This window comes from Punctularia strigosozonata, assembly GCF_000264995.1.
Source record: "Punctularia strigosozonata HHB-11173 SS5 unplaced genomic scaffold PUNSTscaffold_2, whole genome shotgun sequence".
Taxonomy (NCBI): Eukaryota; Fungi; Basidiomycota; class Agaricomycetes; order Corticiales; family Punctulariaceae; genus Punctularia; species Punctularia strigosozonata.
Window position 1 is genome coordinate 551,056 of NW_006767434.1, and position 19,867 is coordinate 570,922.

A 19,867-nucleotide genomic window follows, 5' to 3' on the forward strand; every position below is an offset into this window, starting at 1 on the left:
GCTGACATAAGCGCATCCCACCAATTGCCAGCCGTTCGTTTGCAAGCCTGCAGCTGTTCGCCCCCAGCTCCCTTTCCACCTTGGGGACTACGGCAGTTGATCTAGGATACCCTCAAAAGATCTATTGGACGCCATTTCAAGTATGATGTGTTGAGAACATGTACTAGAATGCTGGAAGCAAGATCAAATAATGTCTGCACGACTACCCCCCTCCGTCAATTCAATATTGTTTCCGCCTCCGTAGGAATGGATTGGGAATCTGGCTCGTTTCTCGGATCACCTTCGATGCTGAGGGCGGCCTCTTCAGCGCGGCGCCGCGCGACCCACAATGCCTCACCAACGCCTTCCAAATAAGACACGGGATCGTCGTGGCCAACGCCGGGGAGCACCCGAGGGTGATATGAGAAGGCGGTCATAGCCGACTCGGACGTGAAGATTTGATCAAGGTAGTCTGAGTGCCGATGAGTTGCAAGATCAGTCGAATGAACGCGATGTACTCACCTCGCGCGGATTTCGGCACAAGACCGTCCTTCTCACCCCACCAAACGTGAACCTCGACCTTCTGGACCGTATTCTCTGTAGAGGCGACTTGACGTCCGATTTCGGCCAGGGTCCATTGCATCCACTCTCTCGAGCCGACCTTGCACTTCACGTCGCCAAACTGCTGAACCGGGACGTCCTTGCCTAAACACAGCAGGTGTTCCTGACCCATGCCTTGCATGCTTTCGGCGACGCGGTATTTGGATACAAGGTCCTCACTTTCGCCACTGTGATCCGAAAGTGCGAAGGAGTACGCTGTAAGCGTGGTGGTGGGCGGTTTCTGCTTCTTTCTCTTTTTCTTCCCTTCTTCCTCCTCGCCGGAAGCGGTGTTCGTTTTCTTCGATGCCTCGACCTGAGGTGTCTCCTTCCTCGCAGGCAGAATCCGGGAAGCGTATTGCTTGACACGACCGTACGCTTGGATGGTAGAGCCGACAGTCCTCTGGACGGATGGGAGGATAACGTCCTGGTGTTCAATCAGGGGCGCCGGGATAAGGGATAGGTAACGATTTCCTGGCACCCACGGAGACACTAGGATGACTGTAGGGTGCGAAGCCGAGGTCTGACCGGAATATCTACGCATATATTCCAAGAGATGTCTAGGAGGCGTTCAGTATGATGCCTTCCAGGGTAAGAGTTTATCCCAACGTACATAAACCCCGCAGAGCATGCGAGCAAGGTCATATCTGTCAGGTTCAGATGCTCGACGAGCGATCTCGTCATCACTAAGAGTACGTTAAAACGGCCCATCGCGAGGAATAAAACTGCGACGTACTACAAGCAACGTCAAGGCGCTCTCTCAGCTCGCAGCGCTCCGTCCCCCCGCACCCTGGTCTATCCATCGCGATCAACCTCACCCCCAACTCCTCCGCTAGCAAGTCGAGATATATCGCGACATAGCGCGTGCAAACGCTAGGCAGAAACACGAGCACAGGGGAACCTGAGCTCGGGCCAATCTCTGCGAATGTGACGCGTTTGTCGGTGCGCGGGCAGCGCAGAGAACGGTGGAACCGGCCGTCGGCGAGGTAGATAGCAGGTTCCTTCTTCGCCAGTGCATAGCGGGGCGACTTTGACGTCGTGAGCCTTGCCTTCAGGTCAGAAGGCGACCATTGTGTAGAGGGCTCGTCCATGGGGAGCAAAAGGCTGCGACATCTTCAAGCTACGGCTGCGCACCGCGCGCTCATTGTCAAGGCTCGTGCCAAGCTACGAGTGGCTGAGGATGTGAGCGCTTAATTTACCGTCTCCCAAGCTAAAGAGCACTTGTATGATGTATGATGTAGACTATGCGAATAAGTGTACTACTACCAGAGGCATTAGGTATTGTGCAAGATGTCCAATGAGCACGAAGTACATCATTCATCGGAAACCGGATCCTCTGCGGTTATCTCGCCGCTCTCCGCGCCATCACTACCGTCGTCCCGCCACTCAACTCCTGTTCGAGCTACATGCAATGCTTCCCCGAAACACCACAAAGTGAACGGCGCATAATGATCTCCCAGCATAACCCAATCACTGTATTGAAACGCAGGGGAGATTGCGTCGTATTCGAACAAATTCCGTAGGTAGACTGTTGCGTGCGAGTCAGTTGTCATATATTCGGAGCATGAAGAAAGCTTTACCTCTCTCAGATTTGCCCATATACGAATCATCCTCGCCCCACCAGACACATACCTTGATCTTGGGGTCCCCGCCGTCAGCATCGACCTGCATGTCTTTGGAGGAATTGCAGACCGTACGTGCGACCTCCTTAAGGCACCATACCATCCAATCCTTGGACCCCACCGTGCATGAACAGCCTGTCGTTTCATCGCCGTAACGTCCAACAGGTAATGATTTCCCGAGACACAGATGAAACTCTCGAGAACTGTCCTGCGCTTCCGCCATAGTCCATTCCCATGCAAGACGGAAGGGGGTTCCCTTCTCATGATCATAGAACGATTTGGTCCAATCTTGCCCCATGTCTGTAGACGCTAGGGCGTCGCGTTGCTGTCAGCCAACCACGCGGCATAGCTCGCGAAACCGGCGAAACTTCCTCCTTACATATCGTTTAGCGTCGAAGATGGAGAAACGGGCACGGAGTTTCCAACGATCATAACGCTCCTCGCGATTCAGGATGAAGCTGTGGATCAATGGCAAAAGCCGTTGGCCGCGCACCCAGGGCGAGAGCAACAATACTCTTGCCCTCCGATCTACGAGCTCCGACGCATGTATGCGGAGGTACTCAAGGAGATGACTAAATCTCGAGGTTTACTTAGTCAATGGCGGCTTATTGAACATTATAACGCACATGAAACCAGCACAATAGGCCAGGAGAGCAAAGTCTCTGAGATCTAGATGTTCAATCAATGACTGGGTCATCTCTGTGAGATCTAATTTAGTGCCGCGTATTGCACTGCATGCAACACGCTCACGATACACCGTAGAGACTCGTTCCTGTAGGCTACACGTCTCTGTACCGCCGGTGCCAGGTCTATCCATCGCAATGAGTCGGATTCCAGAAGCAGCGGCAACGATATCCCGAGTTACCGCAACCCAACGGCTGCAATGGCTCTGGAGGAAGAAAAGGACCGGCGTCCCGCTTGGCAAACCTACATCGGCATAGGTGACGCGTTTCTTGGACCTGGGGCATATGAAGGAGGAGTGAAAGCGCTTGTCCGCGAGATAAGTCGAAGGATCGCTCTTCGCCTCGACGTAAATGGAATCCGTGTCGGCTAATTGCTGCGCCTTTTTGCTGAAAATGTCCCAGTCAAACGGAGAGGCGTCCATGAAGGTAGTGGTAGTATCCTGTGAGGCAGTCGATATGACCTTGGCTCTATTTGTGTAGCGCCGTTCGGCCAAGCCGAGGTGGCTCCCTCGGGGAAATCATCAGGCCACATACGAGGGCTCTCGAGATTTTGGAACACAGCAAAGAGAAGCATAGAATAGGTCAAACAGTGCTCATGTCCTTCCTATACTTCCTGTGGCATAGACTCCAAGGAACTATCTCGACTTAATCCAAAAGGCCGTGGACAAACCACTCAACCGACGGGTCATTGTGCAAACTAAACCGGAAACGAGAAGCATCATATGGGCAAGATGCGAAACAACAGACAGCCCATCTCGAGGACTCAAGATACAGGCCCACAGTAACGTTTCCGCTAGCAACCCCGCAGGACAGCCATCCATCGACTGCTAATCATAAGCAAGATTAGTGATGCGGATAGCACGGAGGGAGTACCAAGATGGCAATGGTGGCAACACTCCCAGGGGATGTCGAGCCCACTTCGAACAATATTTGTTCTGGAAAGTGCGGGTATTCTAAGCTTTTGCTGTGCATCAACAGCCTGTATGATTCGGTGCGACGCAATCGACGGATGTGTTGCATTGTGCCCGAGAACGAAGTGCCATGTGCGAACGCCATAGAGGAATGGACAAGTATATGCTTCGCAGCGGCAGTTAATAATTAGTGCACGTGTTTCTTGTGCTTGTGTCGATGGTATATATATATATCCAGAAAATACACGCTCAGGTGCCCTGGTTAGTTATCACGGCAGTAGTCGTAGGAGGTGTGGAACGAAACAGAATAGCTGGATTGGCAAATTTTCGCGGGACGAGACGACCGAGCTTGCGACGGACCGGGATATAAATATGGCATAAGCGGATCACCGACTATGGCATTCATCATGCTACGCAAACTAACTAGACGGAAAGGATATATGCGTTGACTATGGAATGGGAATTATCGAATCAACGTACAGTAAGCGTGAAGTGCATTATTACTCCGGAACCGTATCACCAGGGGTTTTCTCGTCGCTCGTTGCATCATCACCACTGTCACCTGGATTTTCTGGTCCCACTCCCGTTCGAGCCACGTGCAATGCTTCGCTGAAATAACACAGGTTGCCGAAGGGTGCGTAATGATCTCCCCAGTTTTCCCAATCATTGTATTTGAAAACACTGGAGATGGGATCGGTTCTGAACAAATCGCGCAGGTAGTCTGGTGTATGCGAATCAGTTCCAGTAGACTCCACGCGTAACGGAAGGTTTACCTCGCTCAGACTTGCCCATGTACCAATCATCCTCGCCCCACCAAACGAACACTGCAATCTTCCGATCCGTACCGTCCACGTCGGTAGGCGCGTTTTTGCCTGATTCCCGCACCTTACGCTCGACCTCTCTCAGGCACCACTCCATCCACTCCTTGGATCCCACCGTGCATGTGACACCCGTCGTCTCATCGCCGAAGTGTTCAACAGGTAATGATTTGCCGATGCACAGGTGAAATTCGGGAGAAAGGTCCTGCTCTTCCACCATGGTCCATTGCCAAGCAACACGCGCCGGAGTACCCTTCTCAAAAGAGTAGAACACCTTGACCCAGTCCTGCTCGATAACTGCAGATGCCTTTCCTCCGCCTTCATCACGGCTGGCTGCCGTACGGCACAATTCGCGAGTTCGGCGAATCCTCTTCTTCACAGATTGTTTGGCATCGAATATAGAGTCCTTGACCTTGAATTTCAAGCGACAGTACGGCTCTTCGCAATCCAGGAGGAAGTTGGGAATCAACGGTAAGAGACGGTTGCCTCGGACCCACGGTGAGAGCAACACTACTCTGGCTCGCCGGGTCACGAGTTCCACCGCGTGTGTGCGAAGGTACTCAAGGAGGTGGCTGAACATCCAGATTAGTATATACAATGAGCCGATGAAGATGATACCATGACGCACATGAATCCGGCGCAGTACGCTAGGAGAGCGAAGTCTGTGAGATCCAAATGCTCGATCAAGGATTGGATCATCTCTGTAGATGAATTGAGCGGAAGCTTTGATGTAATACAACTCGCTTACGATACGCCGTGGAGACTCGCTCATGCAACTCGCAAACCTCCGTCCCGCCGCAGCCGGGTCTATCCATCGCAATGAGTCGTATCCCTGAGGCGGTGGCTACGATGTCCCGCGGAATCGCAGCCCATCGGCTGCAATGACTCTGGAGGAAGAAAAGAACCGGTTTTCCGCTTGTCGAGCCTATGTCGGCATAGGTGACGCGTTTCTTGGTCCGGGGGCAGATGAAGGAGGAGTGAAAGCGCTCATCCGCGAGGAAAGTCGAAGGATCACTCTTTGCGTTCACGTATACGGGATCCGTGTCAGCCAATTGCTGTGCTTTCTTGTCGAAAACATCCCAGTCGAACGGAGCGGTGTCCATAACGAAGTTGGTTGGTAGGATTCTGTCAAGGTTAGGGAGGACTGGCCCCAATTTATGCCAAATGGCGAGCATCGGATGGCCACAAAAGGGGTGCGTTGATGAGGGGGGCCATGCGTAAAAAGCTGTTAAACCTCTAGCAACTCTGCAACGCATGCCACAGAGGAGTATGGAACAGACAAACCACCGCGATTGTCCAGCACAGTAACACAGCCTTATTCCGGCTAATGCCGAAAAGCCGTGAACAAAGGGCTCAGGACTGTCGTCAACGTTTAGCAAACGAGCACACTGCAACGGAAAAGGAGCATAACAACCAGCAAAAGGCGAAACAATAAGCACCTCGCTTCGACAGCACCGGATGCAGTCGCTTTCATGCCTACAGTAATGTTCTCGATAGCAACCCGATACGACAGCCATCCCGGAGACTGTTCATCAGGGTCAGCGATGAGTATAGCACGGGAACAAGAATCGAGATGGCAATGGGAAAAGAAGGAACGAGCGGACTTTCACCGAGGAAACACGAGACCACCAAAGGCAATATTTGATCTGGAGATTGCAGGCGTAGTACATGTAAAGCTGTTCTTGTTGCACTCATCGACAGCGTGCGGAATTTGCCGAGAGACGCAATCGCCAGGTAAGGGGGTTGCATGAACCGGATGAAATATTCATGCCAAGGATAGTTCGAGCGTCTATATTGCAAGCGCCATACAGAAATGGACAAGGATATGCTTCGAGGCGGCAGTAACTACTCAGTGCGCGTGGTTCTTGTGATGCTCTGTAAGACAAGTCAGCAACCGTCCACAGCGTACATGTACAGAGACGACTCACTGAGGTGCACTGAAGCCAATGAAGAAGCCGGAGAATCAGCATGACGTCTAACAGACGGTCTAACTCAAGCACGTACTCTGGTAGTCGATGGTGTAACCAAGGGTGAAGATGCCCAGGATAGTCCAGACCAACGGTGCGCCGGAGGCATTCTTGCCGTTGAAGAACCGGCCCTTGATGCCGCTCGCCTTCACGGATGCCGAGCCCTTGGGAAGCTTGGAGTAGAACTCGACCAGGGGCGAGAGCGAGGCTCCCGATCCGGACGACTATGCAGCAGAACGAGTCGGAGGGTAAGTGGTCAGTCAACACGTCTAGCAGCCGGAGGAGACGTAGAGCAAACCAGAATAGTTGGGCTAGCAACTTTTGGCGGGACTAGACCGCCGAGCTGGCGACGAACGAGAGAGGCGTGCATTGCTGAGTAGTGGTGGTGAACGTCTGACGCGACGACCAAGGGCAAATACGGGCGGATTGTTTGGGCGTGCCAAACAATGGACACAGCCACGTGGCCACGCGGACTGAGTGCGCGCTTTTCCCCGCTCGACTTCTGCAGCGTTCTCGTTCTCCTTTGTATGGTTCATGGCTATACATTCGCATTGGCTTGGTTACATGTTCCTCGAGCTTTGCGTGACAACAAATAGCATTGACTTTTGGATCTGAACGATACTGCTCGCTGATCCCTACAAAAATATGATCACTGGACATCATGATCAGCTTGCCCGCGAATATCCGTCATCTTGCATAGGATTGCTGTAATGCGTCGTCTTTGTCAGATCATAGGAACGCCTCTCTGAGACAATCTGTGGATCGCTGAGCTTCCGCCTCTTTGTCACGATGACTAGTATATGCTATCATCTTAGCCATGTGTGTAAGTCATCGCGATTCGGAATATAAAGCTAGGGCCATGCCTCACGGCCCACTCAGATGTGCAGCACTAGCGTGCTTCCGTGCCACCGACACATGGGTAGACTATTGCGCGATATGTATGCCTCGTTCAGGACTTATTGCTGCGTATCATTTCTGTCACTCCTTCTGATGGCAATCGAAGGTATGAGGATCCCGCGTTTCTGATGTCGTGGTCTTAATGGTATACAATTCGACCGCATGCTGCTGACTAGCATGATGAGTAGGTTTGTCGAATATGGCCACCTTCCCACCTGATTCCGATGAGATCGTTCTGCGAGGCGACCACGAGGACCGTCGAACGACGATCAAATATATACACGAGACGAAGCCGCTGGCGAGTGAACGACTGACCAGTCAGCTGTCTTTGGTCTGCGGCGTGGGAAAGGCGCCCTAACGGATCCAATTTGCCATACGTTTCGAGATGGCAAGAGACGGCAGATTCCGTCTCTTCTCTAGGAACGACTTTCGGCGTCGATCCACGCCGTGCAGCGCCAGGTGCACGCCGGCAGGTCGAGAGAACCTCGAGTTCCACACTTCTTAGATTGTCAGCTGACCCATGCCGTGCTCTACGCCACCCGCTATTCAGCATATTGCATTGATCTCAGTAAGTCCCGACGCCCTGATGACGCTCGTCTCTGCTCATGGGCGCCCGACGTTCGGGAACAGTCCGGGAAGTAATATCGACGCCGATTTGTCTGCTGTACTTATCTCCTTAAGGTGGCGAAAGAGTTTCCATTGCTTGGCCCCCTTTGATCCGGCTCTGTCCACCTGACCGGCGCGGTACGCGAAGGTGCTGAAAATATGGCGTCCCTTCGGATGTAGAGGGATGCATAGCGTGCGGTCAGTGAACGACGCGTTCCGATATGGAGTAGCGGAGTTCCCGGACTCCGTGGCACCGTACCTGCGATGTTGTTTGTTTAGCAGCGTATTCGCGTGTACAACGTCCGGACGGGCTCGCACAGACACGCTAATTATGCTCCGGCAGGGATAGAGGTCGTCGAAGGGCTGCCCTGTGGGGTGTGTGGATCTGATTCAGTAGGACAATGTGGTCAGCGGCGGGTTTCTCTCAGGTACAAGGAGCACCGTCGGCATAGGACAGGACGGTGCGGTAGCTCCGTCTCTACGTGGATCGGCGTTCTAACTCGGTACATCCCATATACCATCATTATTTAGTGCGAGTCAAATCGAAAACGAGGCCGGTTATATCGGATACTAACACTAATAGCTCCACATGGATAGTAGTACGTTCGGATCATAAAGACAAGTCACGGAGACACCGACGTTTGCATCTCCCAAGCATCTCCACCCCCCGAAGCAGATCGTCGCGGAGATCCGGACAGACGAAGCTCGATTTCGCATGTGAGACAAGAGATACCCACGGATGTACACAAGGGATTGATCTCTTGTGCGATAGCTACCATGTCGTTCGCATCTTGGCGAAGGTCGAAGCAATATATCGATTACAGCTTCCTATCTACGACGGGGAACATCAGCCGCTATCTTCTCGTCTGCGACCCCGATATCCATGTTTGCGCCTTGAATACGTGTGGAACTAGGTATCGATGCCGTTATGACCTTCAGGAGGCGCAAGTCAACACGATTGCAATGACATCAAGGCTGGGATGACGTGTTTTTGGCGTGAAACTTCTCTCTAGGGTAGTCGTTGCCCCTGAAAAGGTCTTCCCGCGTTGCAACCCGGAGATAGGGAGAAGATACTGCAGCAAACTGGTAGCTACTTTCCGGATCATGAGTCCTACCGTCCGCTGGAAGGAGGCAATTGATCTCAGTGCACCGATAGGAACGATCCGGGATGTGTTAGCATTGGTAATAACCGCCGTGAATGGCTAGTCTTCCAGCAGAATCGCACAACAGCACGCTATCAGTGAGGCTGCGAAGGGCGGTCGAAGGCGCGAACGGAGTTTGAACGCCCTGCTTCCGAGAGAAATGACTCACGTGTCGCTTGCCACGGGCACCGCGCTCATCCTGACGAAACTCTGCTTCGACCGCTGCCGGGACGGATGGCTCGGAAACGACGTTGTCGCATGGGTCCCGTATCTCACGGCGTCTAACGTGGATCTTTGCTTCTTTTGAATTGGCGGCAGTCGACGCAGGGGCTTCCCAGGGCGCAACATGACCGGATCTATAAAGGCGCGCAATTTTTCAAGGGGCAATCATCCCGTCCTTCGCCTTTGTCCGCACCTTTGCGGAAGTATACTTTGTGACTCACATCGGTGCTCGACTCGATCTGCTCCTACTACCCCTGTGGCCCCTTGTACTTGATTCCCTCCCACTGCGCCAGTACGGCCCCTCTCGTGCTAGTATCCTCCATAGCCACCGCTACCGCCTCCACCCCGTGTCATCGGATATGTGCCGGCAAATTTCGTGAGTGCATTCACCAATGGCCTCCACCTATGACTTGGCGCTCATGATTTATGCAGTGAGGGCACTCGTTGGACAACCTGCGGCGTGAGTCTCCTCGCAGCTTTCTGTTCATGACCTCATTAACACACATGATCTGCAGCATTTCCAACGCCACTTGGTGGTCGCCATCATGGACTGCAGCAGGTCAAACTGCACAAAATCGATACGCCACCCCACAGCTTGCCGCGCACCGACATGCATTCAGGTCAGGGCTCTCTGCCTTCGCCGTTTCTTTCTCCTCGATTTCCTTTTTCGCACAAAATGCCTCACCTTCGAGACGTTCTTGCGCCCGGGTCCCTCTCTCGAGCCCCTTCTCTTCTGGTGCCTTCCTATTATGTCACATCAGGACGCTGACATATCGTCTTCAGAACTTCGGCCCAGAGGTCCAGAAAGACATAGACGCCGTCGACGAGCTCTGCTGGGCATGCAAGTCTGCCATAGAGCGTGAGAAGCGACACGCAGCAAACCGGTGATCTCCGCACATACCACATCGAAATTTACCAACATGTCTGCCTCCGCCCTCCGGGCTGCGCGGAGGTCCTTGCGCTCGAGCCGTCGGATCCCGCTTCATGCAATCGCAATTGTCATGTATTATAGAGGACTATACCCTGAGTATAATGATGCAATCAGATCAAGGATAAGACATTGTTCGAACGACTCGGACTTGCGCGTGCTCGTGTCCTGATCACCTGGATGCAGTCAGAATCGCGGAAGTCAGGACATATTGCGAAAATGTATGCTCTCGATGGTGACCGCGACCTATTTTAGGCGACGTCAGGGCGAACTCTGGCACCTCGTTGCCATTGTACTACACACACGCAGCGCGCTAGTACTAGCATGACACAAGGCCGAGGAGACGCCGAGTCCACGGCAACCGGCGTACAGATAGCTCTACTGATAGATCCAAGTCGCCTCGAGGTCTAGATAAACGCCGTTGTTTCCTATTGTGTACTCATTGTTTAGCTTACGCGGAGGACCTTCCGGCCAGGAGGCGAGCTGTGAGGCAAGAGTCATGACATACACGCTCGTGGGACCTGATCGTCATGATCTTTCCGAGGCATACAGCAGATAGGAGCTTAGACGGTCTGTGCGCCACTCCCATGGCCGGAACTCTTTCAAGGCAAGAACGGCGAGGAGTCTTCCATTACGTGCCGGTGGGTACCATCGGCACCGGCTTGATGTTGCCTGGAGACTTCCATGCGCTCGCCGAACCTTTTGTGCGTGTGAAGGGGTGGCAGCGATAAGTCGGAAGCGCAGCGACCTTTCCAAGTGCGTAAGGGCTGTCGACGAAGAACGAAGAACGATGATGTAACAGAATGTTATCATGGGTACAGGTGTTTGTTTACATACTTACGAGAGATGAAGCAGGTCTGATCATGATCCTATGAGTGCAATTTGACGTCCGAGAAGTAACCAGAGGAAGTGCAGCTTATCGGGTCCGCGCGGCGAAGGCAAGACCGTCCTATGAGCGCATTCTATCGTCGTTGGTCGGCATCGTGGCGGCATCGAGTGTTAGAAGTGAGGTCAATCGCCGGTGTACTATCCGCAGTCGTTGCCTTCGATTCCAGCATAGCCCGGATAATACATACATGTAGAGCCATTTCCATTTCCGAGGGAACCAAATGTAGAGATAACGACGAACGTCCCTGGCTTCGTCCTCAAGAATGACAAGCCAGTGCAGCTCGGAGGCTTCCGGCTTGATACGAGACACAGAAAGCCATCGTCTCTCGTCGCCCGACCGAGAAGCCCGAAAACAGCTGCACGCAGAGCGTTGAGCCTCCGTGAACAGCCAGCCTTCGATATATCTGGTCCTCGCGCTGACCAATATGTAGGCAACTGGTGAGGGGCTGCAGTACGGCCACTGGATGCCTTGTGTACCTTCCAGTAAGTACTTCCGCGCAAGGCACGTCCGGGTCAAGGTCGCAGACGGAGGTACAAGGAGGCTGTGTTACGGTATTCCACGTGGCCGAAAACAGAGATTTTCTGAGCGGGTCGTCTGGAGTCTCTCGACTTTCGACCTTACTCTCCGGGCAACGTTCCCTCGGATACCCACTATCCTCGTTTCGTTGGTGTACTTGAGGCTGAGGGTAATTCTGCCTTTTGCATTGCTTGGGCCGGCCGTACCCGTATCACGCAACTTACACATTGTTTCGACGTGTCGCTTGCTTTGTCTGAGCAACCTGTGGTCTGACAGTGGACAGATTCGCAATCAACCGCGAATTTTGGGATATATGCCGAAAGACATATACGAGGCCCTCTGTGAGTGACGTTCGTGGTGAATCCGCCATATCGTTGCAATAAGTTCGGACCTACAGAATTGCTCTGTATTTCTGGTTGCATAGCCTCGTGCGTGGCCCACACCTGTTGTCAATGCCATATCATCTCAATATCTCCGAGCTAGATACCGTCTTTCTTTCTTTCTTCCGGATCTTACTCGTCCTACCAGCCACACGACACGCCCGACGAACAAAGAGGACCGTCACAGTCACAGCTCTATATATGCAGGAGCGGGACTGCATAACCTCCCATCGTCTATCGCCTGCCCACGAACATTACAATGCAGACCAACCTTGAACAAGCCATCGCCGCGGTCGCGCACTCATCGAAGCCGATCACGCTCGCCACCATCTTCCCGGCGTACATGAGGGTGGCCGGTTTCGACCTCCTTGCCAATCCTCCCTCTCCCGATTACGAAGCCCTCGATCCAGCTTCTCAATGGCAGCTCTTTAACACGTCCGTCTGCGGCGACGCGCGTGCATCGTTCGAACATGCTATGGACAAGCAGTCGCTCGGCTCGCGGCGGGACTACGCGGAGGAGATCGCGAGGCTCAGGGAGGAGTACTGGAAGAATTGGCACGGCGCAAACACGAGCAGGAAACATGGGAAATGCGGATGTCGCTGCAAAACCTGCGGGATGCCCTTGCGTCCGCCTGGGGAATCTGCGGGCGCAGGTCCGACGCCGACGGACGATGCGCCTCCTCCCGAGAGGAGGAAACGCAGACGTACGTTCCCATTTTCGTGAGATACACCACGTTTGCTGACTCCTTCATAGTGAAGAAACGCGTCAAACGCACGAAACGACCACAATCCGTGACCAGCGATTCGTCTTCCGCTACCTCAGGCGCATGGGATCCATATGGGCCATCAACTAGCGCTGTCCTACTATGATCTAGCATCTGCTATCCGACTTGCCTATCGCCACTCCGTATGATTCGCAGCTTAGCGAGCGTCGAGGGTCTTTGGCCCTCGTTCTTCAGGTTTGTGTCGATAACGCTCGTTCCTTGCCCATCACCTACGTGGACCCCAGATTAATTGGCCCGTCGGACTCCTTCCACTCCGATGAGCCTCATTCCCTGGGAATATGAATCATCCCATTCGTAGCTAGCACTGTGGCCGACTTCGTTAGACGTAGGCCTCGCGAGCAGCGGGATGGATACATGCGTATAACCATGCATATGATGCAACCTTCGAATAGTGCCTTCAGTGAAGATCAGTCAGCCACGCTGGGCGGCAACGTATGTAGTTCAAGCTTCAGCTAAGTGTGAAAAGAATGAGTATGGTCGATATGTTGCGTGCGTCAGCGTAAGCTCGACCATATGCACGCGGGAATATCCGGTCAAGACGATCGATTCCTTCTATCGAATGCGATGATACACTGAAGCCAAGTAGAGTACGAAACCAGATCAAGCAAGTCCACAAGTGAAAAATCCAGAATCCGAATAAATGAAGAATAAATCTAACGAATAAATGAAGAATAAATCTAAAAATACAAGATGCTGTCAATCGTCCGTTGATATGAAGTCTTCTCGCGCTTATGGGAGCACAGATAGAGTCGGGAATGCAGAGGAGGTGAATGCAAACTAGGTATGTGTGGATGTGAATGAAGAGGAGCGATGCGCGGACGTCTATTGCGCGAAGATGAGCGCCGGAAGCTCACTATTGGTTATCCACTGGAGCAGGTTGGGGTCACACGATAGGTCAATCAGCTCGTTGCCGGTCAAAGGCGCCGGCGGGAAGGGAGCGCCGGGGAATTGCAGAAGGGACGCATCCTGCGAAGCGGGATGGAAGCTTGGGAAGTCCTGCGAGAAGAGCTCGGGAGGGGTCGCGATGAGCAGGTCATCGACGGAGGCAGGGCTTGAGCTGTTCGAGTACGTATACGGCGTTCCGGGGGCGGAAGCGTACTGCGGGTATTGCGCCAGCGGGATATAGGCCTGTTCCGCAAAATTCGAAACATAACCCGGGAAGAAGGTCGCGGGGGTGAACTGGTTCATGGGGGAGGGCATTGCCTGCTGGACATGCGTCGGGTACGACATGTCCAATCCGAGGCCGGTCTCGAGGCCAGTCTGGAGGCCGGGGTAGTAGAAGTCATACGTGGCGTTCGGGAGCTGAGATACACCAGCGGCTTCGACCTGTGCTCGAGAGTTCTGGTCGGCATGCACGACCTGTTCCCCGAGACCGTGAACGGCGACCTCGTACTCGAAAGGGACATCTTGAAAGTACCCAAGCTCCGATGAGGGGGCGACCATTGGTAGAACGGTGCTCGAGCTGGCAATAGGAGGGGAGGGGGATAAGCCGGAAACTGAGGGCGGACAAAGTGCTTCGCTCGCAAGCAGAGTAAACTCGACGTCGGGTGCGAGATGCTGCTGGGTGGGCACCACGGGCGAAGGCGAGGCGCTGGCCTTGGGAGCCGCGCGAACCCGGCGCATCGCTCGGGTTTCGCGACGTTGCGCGGCTTCGACCTTCGCGAGGGACGACCGGGTCTGCCTGGCGCGAGGCTTATTCGCAGAGGTAGCTTTCTTGCATTTAGACGACTTCGCGGCCTTGGCGGACCTGGCCTGGCGCCTATCTTCCCATAAGCGCTTATGCTCGGTCTGCTCGTGCCTGCAAACCCTCGAGGCGTCCCAATGGGTAAACTCGCACCACTGACAGGCATGGTCCGTGATGCCAGCGCTGGAGAGGTGTGTGAGACACAGGATGAGTACATGCAGTAGCAGACGTACTGCTTGTTCTTGTGGCGCGTCAGGCTATTCATCGACCTCGTTCCCTTGATTGCCAGTTTATCTGTGCAACCCGGAACTTCGCAGAAATAAAGCCTGTTGAGAGTAGAAAGCTCTGATGAGCCAACAACCGATACCTAAGCGAGGCTGAACTGACGGTCCATCCGCATGAACGTTGAGAATGTGTCGGTTCAAGTCGGCGCCTCGGTTCAGGAGCCTTGGACAGTGAGGGCATGCGTGTGTACGATCCGAACATCCATGGTCTGCACAACGATGTTTCTGATGAGGTTTCAGTCAGACGGTGGCGGAGTTTGACAATAAGTGGCTGACTTGCCTCATATGAGTCAACCGTGAGACCCTGTACGAGTTTCGGCATGGCGGGTATGATAGCTGGTATGTGGAGTATGTCGCGTCGAGCTGGGTATCCCCGAGGAGAGGGGATGGAGATGTGTCTGGGGGGGCTCGAGTGGGGGAATGTAGATGCTGTTTCTCTCCCCCAGGTCGCAGCCATTTTATCCAGGCGAGCAAAGCTGAGCCACTCGAGTCGCTTTCCATAAAAGGCTGATTGATTTGCTCGAGTGGCGGAGGACTACGCTTTATGGAAGGCATCGGGGGAGGAGGAAGGGCGGATTGCCTAGTTTGGTGCCAATCAAGTACGCCTCGTGTTTTTCACCGGTCTTGATTGCTGTGGGAAAAACAAGTTTCCCTTCTATGGTGAAAAAGATGATTGTCAGTGTTTGCTCAGAACGCGTGCATTGTTTGGCCAACGACGGAGTGGCTCAATTTTAAACAATAGAAAACAACGACCCTTACCATACGAGGAAGCGTCGCTCGCAACGAGCAGCCTCTTCAATGACAGCTTGGATATTACTATAAAAGTCCATCCCGAGCGCTCGCCCACCCACTGCTGGTCCAATGACCCTCCGTCTGTACCATCCTCACTGAAGGGCTGAGGTCTGCACTTTTTGACGAGGGTTGTTCAGTGAAGAAGGCTAGTGCTAGCTCCTATGGGTCAGTGATTATCCGTCAACCAATGAATTGTTCCATTCAATGAGGAAGAGGATTTACCGATATGGGCACAGCGAGGTCCGCATCACTACGCGACATGAACACGTCCACGGGCCCACCACGGTGTATCCTTCACGGTGGGGTCCGTCATCTGCCATGCGCCTGACTTTGCGTTCTGAGAAGTGACAATGGTTTATAGGGCTCTGGCGCCGTGTCTGACCTTGAGCCGTCCCGACGCGTTTTTGCCACATTTGGTCAGATATGACGTCATGATAGCTGTGTTACTGTCGGGTCGGCGGGACTTCGTAGCTGCACAGTAAGGACTAGTTACGTGAAGGGTGGATAGACTATGACATATCGTTCAAGATTTTGCATGAATACCTCTGCGACAGCGCATGCTCTTCACTGAATGAACCCGTTCAACGTCGCGAAATACCCGACCCAGGCATCCTCTGCAGCACGTTTGACATCCGTGTCCGGACTGATATACTTTTGCTCTTGCATCCACGTCACAACCTGCTCAGCCTTCGCCCTACTAGCCGCCCAGGACGCGACCGTTTGCCTGATCTGCGCCCAAGCGGCGCGCGTTCGGAAGGGGTCGAACGAGGCGCGGTTGAAGCCGAGCCTGTCCGCGGATGCCACCAGGATGCCGATGTCGACATAGTCTTTCTTCGTGTTGGCCTCGCGCTGGGTCGCGCCCTCAATCTTGAGGACGAGGACGATGTGCGGGCGGAATGTAGGCAGCGCGGTGGGCAAGGAATCGAACTGAAGCTGCTCGACCGACGCCGCCGTGAACACCTGGGCAGCGTCCATGTAGGCCAGGAGGCGTGACGTAGAGAGCTCGCTGATATCGAATGACACGGCCTCAAGATTGCGATTGCGCGGATTCCCGATGTTATCGCTGCATGTGCGTGGCTAGGGTGAGATGGATTGGACAACATTGTGAACGGGAGTACGTACTGCGTGCGAATGAGGAGATACTTCGGGTTTCTGTCCGACCCGCTCCTGGTGAATGTGCCTCCGGGCGCACTGATCAGATCGTCCGAACCTTGGGGAAGGTAACCAAGGGCATTGAGCCTGTTCCAAGTGGCATCAAGACCAGCACATCTAATTTCCATGTCTACATCGTGGAGGACAGAGGACTCTAAAGTTAGGCTATCGAACCATGACGGTGGATGCTGCACTCATCTGCGTTTGCCTCCTGATGATATTGACAAAGTTCACGACATTGTTGGGCATTTGATTGATGAAGGGTCGCGTCAGGGCGGCGACGGCGACGCCACCAATAATGGCGAACTGGGCGCTGTTTGCCTGCTTCCGATTCAGCTCTGCCACGCCTTGAGCAAGGGCACGAACTGCGGTGAAGCAGTCCTCGACGTTGACTGGGATTTGATTGGACATCAGGTTGCGGGAGTAGTCCTCGAGAGCTACCGGTCAGGACTATGGGAAGGAGAAGTTATATATGCAAAGAGTCTCAATATATAGAGCACGAGTGAGGCCAAGTGACCAACAGGTGACAGCTGGCGTGGTGATCACAATGCGAACGCTGAATGACGAGAAACCTCTTTGCCCTTCTGATACCGTATTCGAGCGGATAGTTCTGCAACCAACGTGCACCCCACTCGACGAGAGCAAACCTTATGGAGACAGGATGGAGAAAGCCTGAGCGATTGTCCGAGCTGAGCATAAGCTCGATGGTCCTTCTCATCCCCGTCGGGTGACTGCTGAGCGCTGAGCATTGGCGAGCTTTCATATCAGCTCCAAGTTCGTGCGTCACTTGTGAGTTGTCGATGCACTACCATGGTCAGAGTCAGAGTGAACGGAACTTCGAATTCCTCTGACTCTGAGTAAAGTTCTCCGAGGTCATCGTCGCATGATCACGTGCACATTCCAACCCGCTCTGGCGTCGTCTTGTTTTTCGTCCATCTTGGTCTTAACGTCAGTCACTGTCGATGGTTATTTGCCATCTGTCGTCTCGCATAGGCGGAGCTGTCATGCACTCTCCAATAAACCCGGATGACTTCCCGTAATCCAGGAGGGATTACAGATCGTGTTGCATCCTCGGGAATTATGTGCCCATTTCTCTGACTGACTGCGGCTTCCAGCCGGCTCCGCGATGACTAGGTGAGCTCTTCTCCCGCTCCTGTGCGTGTTGGTTATAAGGTTTAGCTCATCCTGTCCTCTCGCCATAACCCAGCATGTCTGACAAGGTCACCGTCGAGAAGATCGCCACTCAATACGGGCTCGATACCACGTACGGCGCTTATGCCTGGCGCACGGTGTTGCAATCGCCGCTCGATAGCGAGCGATGCCGCTTGCTGGTGCGTATCGATCGATGATCTATGCATATACCCGTGATCGCGGACTGACACCGAGATCTATCCAGATCAGCAAGATCGCGAAACCCGACGTCGTCCCGCATCGCGTCCGGCAGGCGACGGAGCAGGAACCCAAGGTATTCCCTCCCCCTGTCGCGGCAGGCACCGACGTGTCCCGGACGCGCGATCCTCCCGAACCTGTCATCGTAAGCCACCCGCCCGTAGCGCAGACCCGTTTCCCGCACCCCCACCGCTGAACCCTCCCGCAGGCCGACTTCTTCGCGCACTACTCCGGCGCGCTCACCGGCGCGCTCATCTCGCACATCACCGCGCCGCACGCCTGGGCCGCGCTCGCGCGCCCGCTGCTGACGCTCGTCAAGGAATGCTCCTACCTCCCCGCGTGGGCCGCGCACGTGCGCGACGACGCGCAGGGCAAGCGCCTCCCGCTCGTCCTCCTCCGCGCGCTCGTCCAGATGATCGGCCGCGGCGCGTGGGCGCGCGCGCTCGGCGTCGACCCGGAAGAGGCCTTCGACGAGGAGGACAGGTACTCGCTGCTCAAGCACGGGAAGGAGGACGCGACGGCGGCGCTGCTCGTGCTGCCCTCGCTCGTGGAGCTGCTGCCGATCGTGCTGAACACGTTCAGGGCGCTGGCGGAGGCGGAGGCGGTGCCGGCGCAGAACGCGAAGGCGGCGGCGTATATGCGCGCACAGGTCGATGCGAATCTGGAGGTCATCAAGGAAGTCGTGCAAGTCGAGGGTCCTGGTTTGTGTTGGGACGAGCAAGGTGGCGGGACGGAGACGGGTGATCGTCTGGCGTGGATATACGAGGGATTGCAGGCGGCGAAAGAGGGTATACGCCCGTGACTTCCAGAGCCTTGCATACCGCACTGCACATTCACCTCTGTGTCGCTTGCGGGCGGTTTACGTACGGGAATTGGGGAGATAAGATAACGTGCCCCCGGTCTCTGAGAAGACAAGATCGGAAGTCTGCTGATCCCCCCGCTGATCTCCACAATAATGCATCCGTATGCGCGTCCCTGCGCGGTCTCTCTCCCTTTCGGGCACTAGGAATCTGCATAGAAGACTCCGGTCGGACATAAGATAGGCTGGGTGCCGTACGCGCGCGTGCGAGCGCGTCGCATTAGAAGGGAGGACCCGTGTGCCGGTCAGTACTGTTATATCTCTGTACGTGCATTGTGCGATCTGCCGTCTTCTATCTCACCGGCGGGGTGTAAAGGGGGGGGGCAGGCAGGCGTTCTGAATGTTGACGTGGGTCGGCGCGTTCCAAAGGTACGCGCGGATCCCAGAATACTTATTATCATAACGCGAGGTCCGACAACGAGGCCAAGGCTGCGAAAGCGTATCGCGTACTACAGGGGGTATCAACGATTCGGGAATCTGGATGAAAAAGGCGCGACGAGCGGGTTTCGCGATGTGGCCTGTGTGATGCGGTCGGAGGACTCCGCGGACATGTATGGTATTTACCTTATTTTTATTTTTTTTGCCTTGTGCACCCAAGAACGCGGGGTGATGAAGATGCATGTCTTACGGGCTCGGAAAAGCTCGAATAGGCCTGCTGATGGCGGCGGCGGCGGGCGTGTACGTGAGTTACGAGAGAGGGGAAGAAGGGGAGAGCTCGAATCTGGAAGGAAGGTGGGGGGGGGGGGGGCGGTTGGTGGTGGCCGG

The 19,867-nt window shown here is 54.4% G+C and overlaps 9 protein-coding genes across 9 annotated transcripts; 3 read left to right on the plus strand and 6 right to left on the minus strand.

The window, feature by feature from the left end:
- Nucleotides 1-118: 118 nt before the first annotated feature.
- On the minus strand, nucleotides 119-1,722 carry PUNSTDRAFT_118188 (uncharacterized protein). The gene is made up of 4 exons (XM_007379783.1): nucleotides 1,313-1,722; nucleotides 1,190-1,262; nucleotides 502-1,136; nucleotides 119-451 (listed from the first exon to the last, which is right to left on the minus strand). The coding sequence occupies exons 1-4, from the start codon at nucleotides 1,665-1,667 to the stop codon at nucleotides 216-218; spliced, it is 1,299 nt and encodes a 432-aa protein (XP_007379845.1). The 5' UTR covers nucleotides 1,668-1,722; the 3' UTR covers nucleotides 119-215.
- A 1,255-nt stretch (nucleotides 1,723-2,977) lies between these two features.
- Nucleotides 2,978-3,303, minus strand: PUNSTDRAFT_130539 (uncharacterized protein; the record flags this gene model as incomplete). The annotated part of the gene is made up of 2 exons (XM_007379784.1): nucleotides 2,978-3,007; nucleotides 3,064-3,303. 2 exons carry the CDS (start codon nucleotides 3,301-3,303, stop codon nucleotides 2,978-2,980), a joined length of 270 nt encoding a protein of 89 aa, XP_007379846.1.
- A 989-nt stretch (nucleotides 3,304-4,292) lies between these two features.
- PUNSTDRAFT_130540 (uncharacterized protein) lies at nucleotides 4,293-5,713 on the minus strand (the record flags this gene model as incomplete). The annotated part of the gene is made up of 4 exons (XM_007379785.1): nucleotides 4,293-4,513; nucleotides 4,566-5,182; nucleotides 5,239-5,311; nucleotides 5,359-5,713. The coding sequence occupies 4 exons, from the start codon at nucleotides 5,711-5,713 to the stop codon at nucleotides 4,293-4,295; spliced, it is 1,266 nt and encodes a 421-aa protein (XP_007379847.1).
- Nucleotides 5,714-6,459: 746 nt separating this feature from the next.
- Nucleotides 6,460-6,947, minus strand: PUNSTDRAFT_130541 (uncharacterized protein; the record flags this gene model as incomplete). The annotated part of the gene is made up of 4 exons (XM_007379786.1): nucleotides 6,460-6,485; nucleotides 6,539-6,547; nucleotides 6,615-6,801; nucleotides 6,876-6,947. The coding sequence occupies 4 exons, from the start codon at nucleotides 6,945-6,947 to the stop codon at nucleotides 6,460-6,462; spliced, it is 294 nt and encodes a 97-aa protein (XP_007379848.1).
- Nucleotides 6,948-9,733: 2,786 nt separating this feature from the next.
- PUNSTDRAFT_96939 (uncharacterized protein) lies at nucleotides 9,734-10,488 on the plus strand. Its single transcript, XM_007379787.1, has 4 exons — nucleotides 9,734-9,820; nucleotides 9,877-9,904; nucleotides 9,960-10,064; nucleotides 10,228-10,488. Exons 1-4 carry the CDS (start codon nucleotides 9,804-9,806, stop codon nucleotides 10,330-10,332), a joined length of 255 nt encoding a protein of 84 aa, XP_007379849.1. The 5' UTR covers nucleotides 9,734-9,803; the 3' UTR covers nucleotides 10,333-10,488.
- Nucleotides 10,489-12,402: 1,914 nt separating this feature from the next.
- Nucleotides 12,403-13,324, plus strand: PUNSTDRAFT_141039 (uncharacterized protein). The gene is made up of 2 exons (XM_007379788.1): nucleotides 12,403-12,861; nucleotides 12,912-13,324. Exons 1-2 carry the CDS (start codon nucleotides 12,417-12,419, stop codon nucleotides 13,025-13,027), a joined length of 561 nt encoding a protein of 186 aa, XP_007379850.1. The 5' UTR covers nucleotides 12,403-12,416; the 3' UTR covers nucleotides 13,028-13,324.
- A 440-nt stretch (nucleotides 13,325-13,764) lies between these two features.
- On the minus strand, nucleotides 13,765-14,891 carry PUNSTDRAFT_130543 (uncharacterized protein; the record flags this gene model as incomplete). The annotated part of the gene is made up of 2 exons (XM_007379789.1): nucleotides 13,765-14,809; nucleotides 14,860-14,891. The coding sequence occupies 2 exons, from the start codon at nucleotides 14,889-14,891 to the stop codon at nucleotides 13,765-13,767; spliced, it is 1,077 nt and encodes a 358-aa protein (XP_007379851.1).
- A 1,235-nt stretch (nucleotides 14,892-16,126) lies between these two features.
- PUNSTDRAFT_49556 (uncharacterized protein) lies at nucleotides 16,127-17,559 on the minus strand. Its single transcript, XM_007379790.1, has 3 exons — nucleotides 17,053-17,559; nucleotides 16,825-16,991; nucleotides 16,127-16,765 (listed from the first exon to the last, which is right to left on the minus strand). The coding sequence occupies exons 1-3, from the start codon at nucleotides 17,263-17,265 to the stop codon at nucleotides 16,267-16,269; spliced, it is 879 nt and encodes a 292-aa protein (XP_007379852.1). The 5' UTR covers nucleotides 17,266-17,559; the 3' UTR covers nucleotides 16,127-16,266.
- Nucleotides 17,560-17,871: 312 nt separating this feature from the next.
- On the plus strand, nucleotides 17,872-19,530 carry PUNSTDRAFT_49557 (uncharacterized protein). Its single transcript, XM_007379791.1, has 4 exons — nucleotides 17,872-17,988; nucleotides 18,062-18,185; nucleotides 18,251-19,366; nucleotides 19,419-19,530. The coding sequence occupies exons 2-3, from the start codon at nucleotides 18,063-18,065 to the stop codon at nucleotides 18,437-18,439; spliced, it is 312 nt and encodes a 103-aa protein (XP_007379853.1). The 5' UTR covers nucleotides 17,872-17,988; nucleotide 18,062; the 3' UTR covers nucleotides 18,440-19,366; nucleotides 19,419-19,530.
- Nucleotides 19,531-19,867: the final 337 nt, after the last annotated feature.

Excerpts from the sequence above, each read along its gene's own strand:
- PUNSTDRAFT_118188 (XM_007379783.1), bottom strand. The coding sequence starts at position 1,667 with ATGGACGAGCCCTCTACACAATGGTCGCCTTCTGACCTGAAGGCAAGG. Across the intron at positions 1,137-1,189 it reads GCATGCTCTGCGGGGTTTAT|ACATCTCTTGGAATATATGC; the intron begins GTACGTTGGGAT and ends AACGCCTCCTAG. Across the intron at positions 452-501 it reads TGTGCCGAAATCCGCGCGAG|ACTACCTTGATCAAATCTTC; the intron begins GTGAGTACATCG and ends ATCGGCACTCAG.
- PUNSTDRAFT_96939 (XM_007379787.1), top strand. Across the intron at positions 9,905-9,959 it reads CTCGTTGGACAACCTGCGGC|CATTTCCAACGCCACTTGGT; the intron begins GTGAGTCTCCTC and ends CATGATCTGCAG. Across the intron at positions 10,065-10,227 it reads GCGCACCGACATGCATTCAG|AACTTCGGCCCAGAGGTCCA; the intron begins GTCAGGGCTCTC and ends TATCGTCTTCAG.
- PUNSTDRAFT_141039 (XM_007379788.1), top strand. The coding sequence starts at position 12,417 with ATGCAGACCAACCTTGAACAAGCCATCGCCGCGGTCGCGCACTCATCG. Across the intron at positions 12,862-12,911 it reads CGAGAGGAGGAAACGCAGAC|TGAAGAAACGCGTCAAACGC; the intron begins GTACGTTCCCAT and ends ACTCCTTCATAG.
- PUNSTDRAFT_49556 (XM_007379790.1), bottom strand. The coding sequence starts at position 17,265 with ATGTCCAATCAAATCCCAGTCAACGTCGAGGACTGCTTCACCGCAGTT. Across the intron at positions 16,992-17,052 it reads TCATCAGGAGGCAAACGCAG|GATGTAGACATGGAAATTAG; the intron begins ATGAGTGCAGCA and ends TCTGTCCTCCAC. Across the intron at positions 16,766-16,824 it reads TATCTCCTCATTCGCACGCA|CGATAACATCGGGAATCCGC; the intron begins GTACGTACTCCC and ends ACGCACATGCAG.
- PUNSTDRAFT_49557 (XM_007379791.1), top strand. The coding sequence starts at position 18,063 with ATGTCTGACAAGGTCACCGTCGAGAAGATCGCCACTCAATACGGGCTC. Across the intron at positions 18,186-18,250 it reads GCGAGCGATGCCGCTTGCTG|ATCAGCAAGATCGCGAAACC; the intron begins GTGCGTATCGAT and ends AGATCTATCCAG.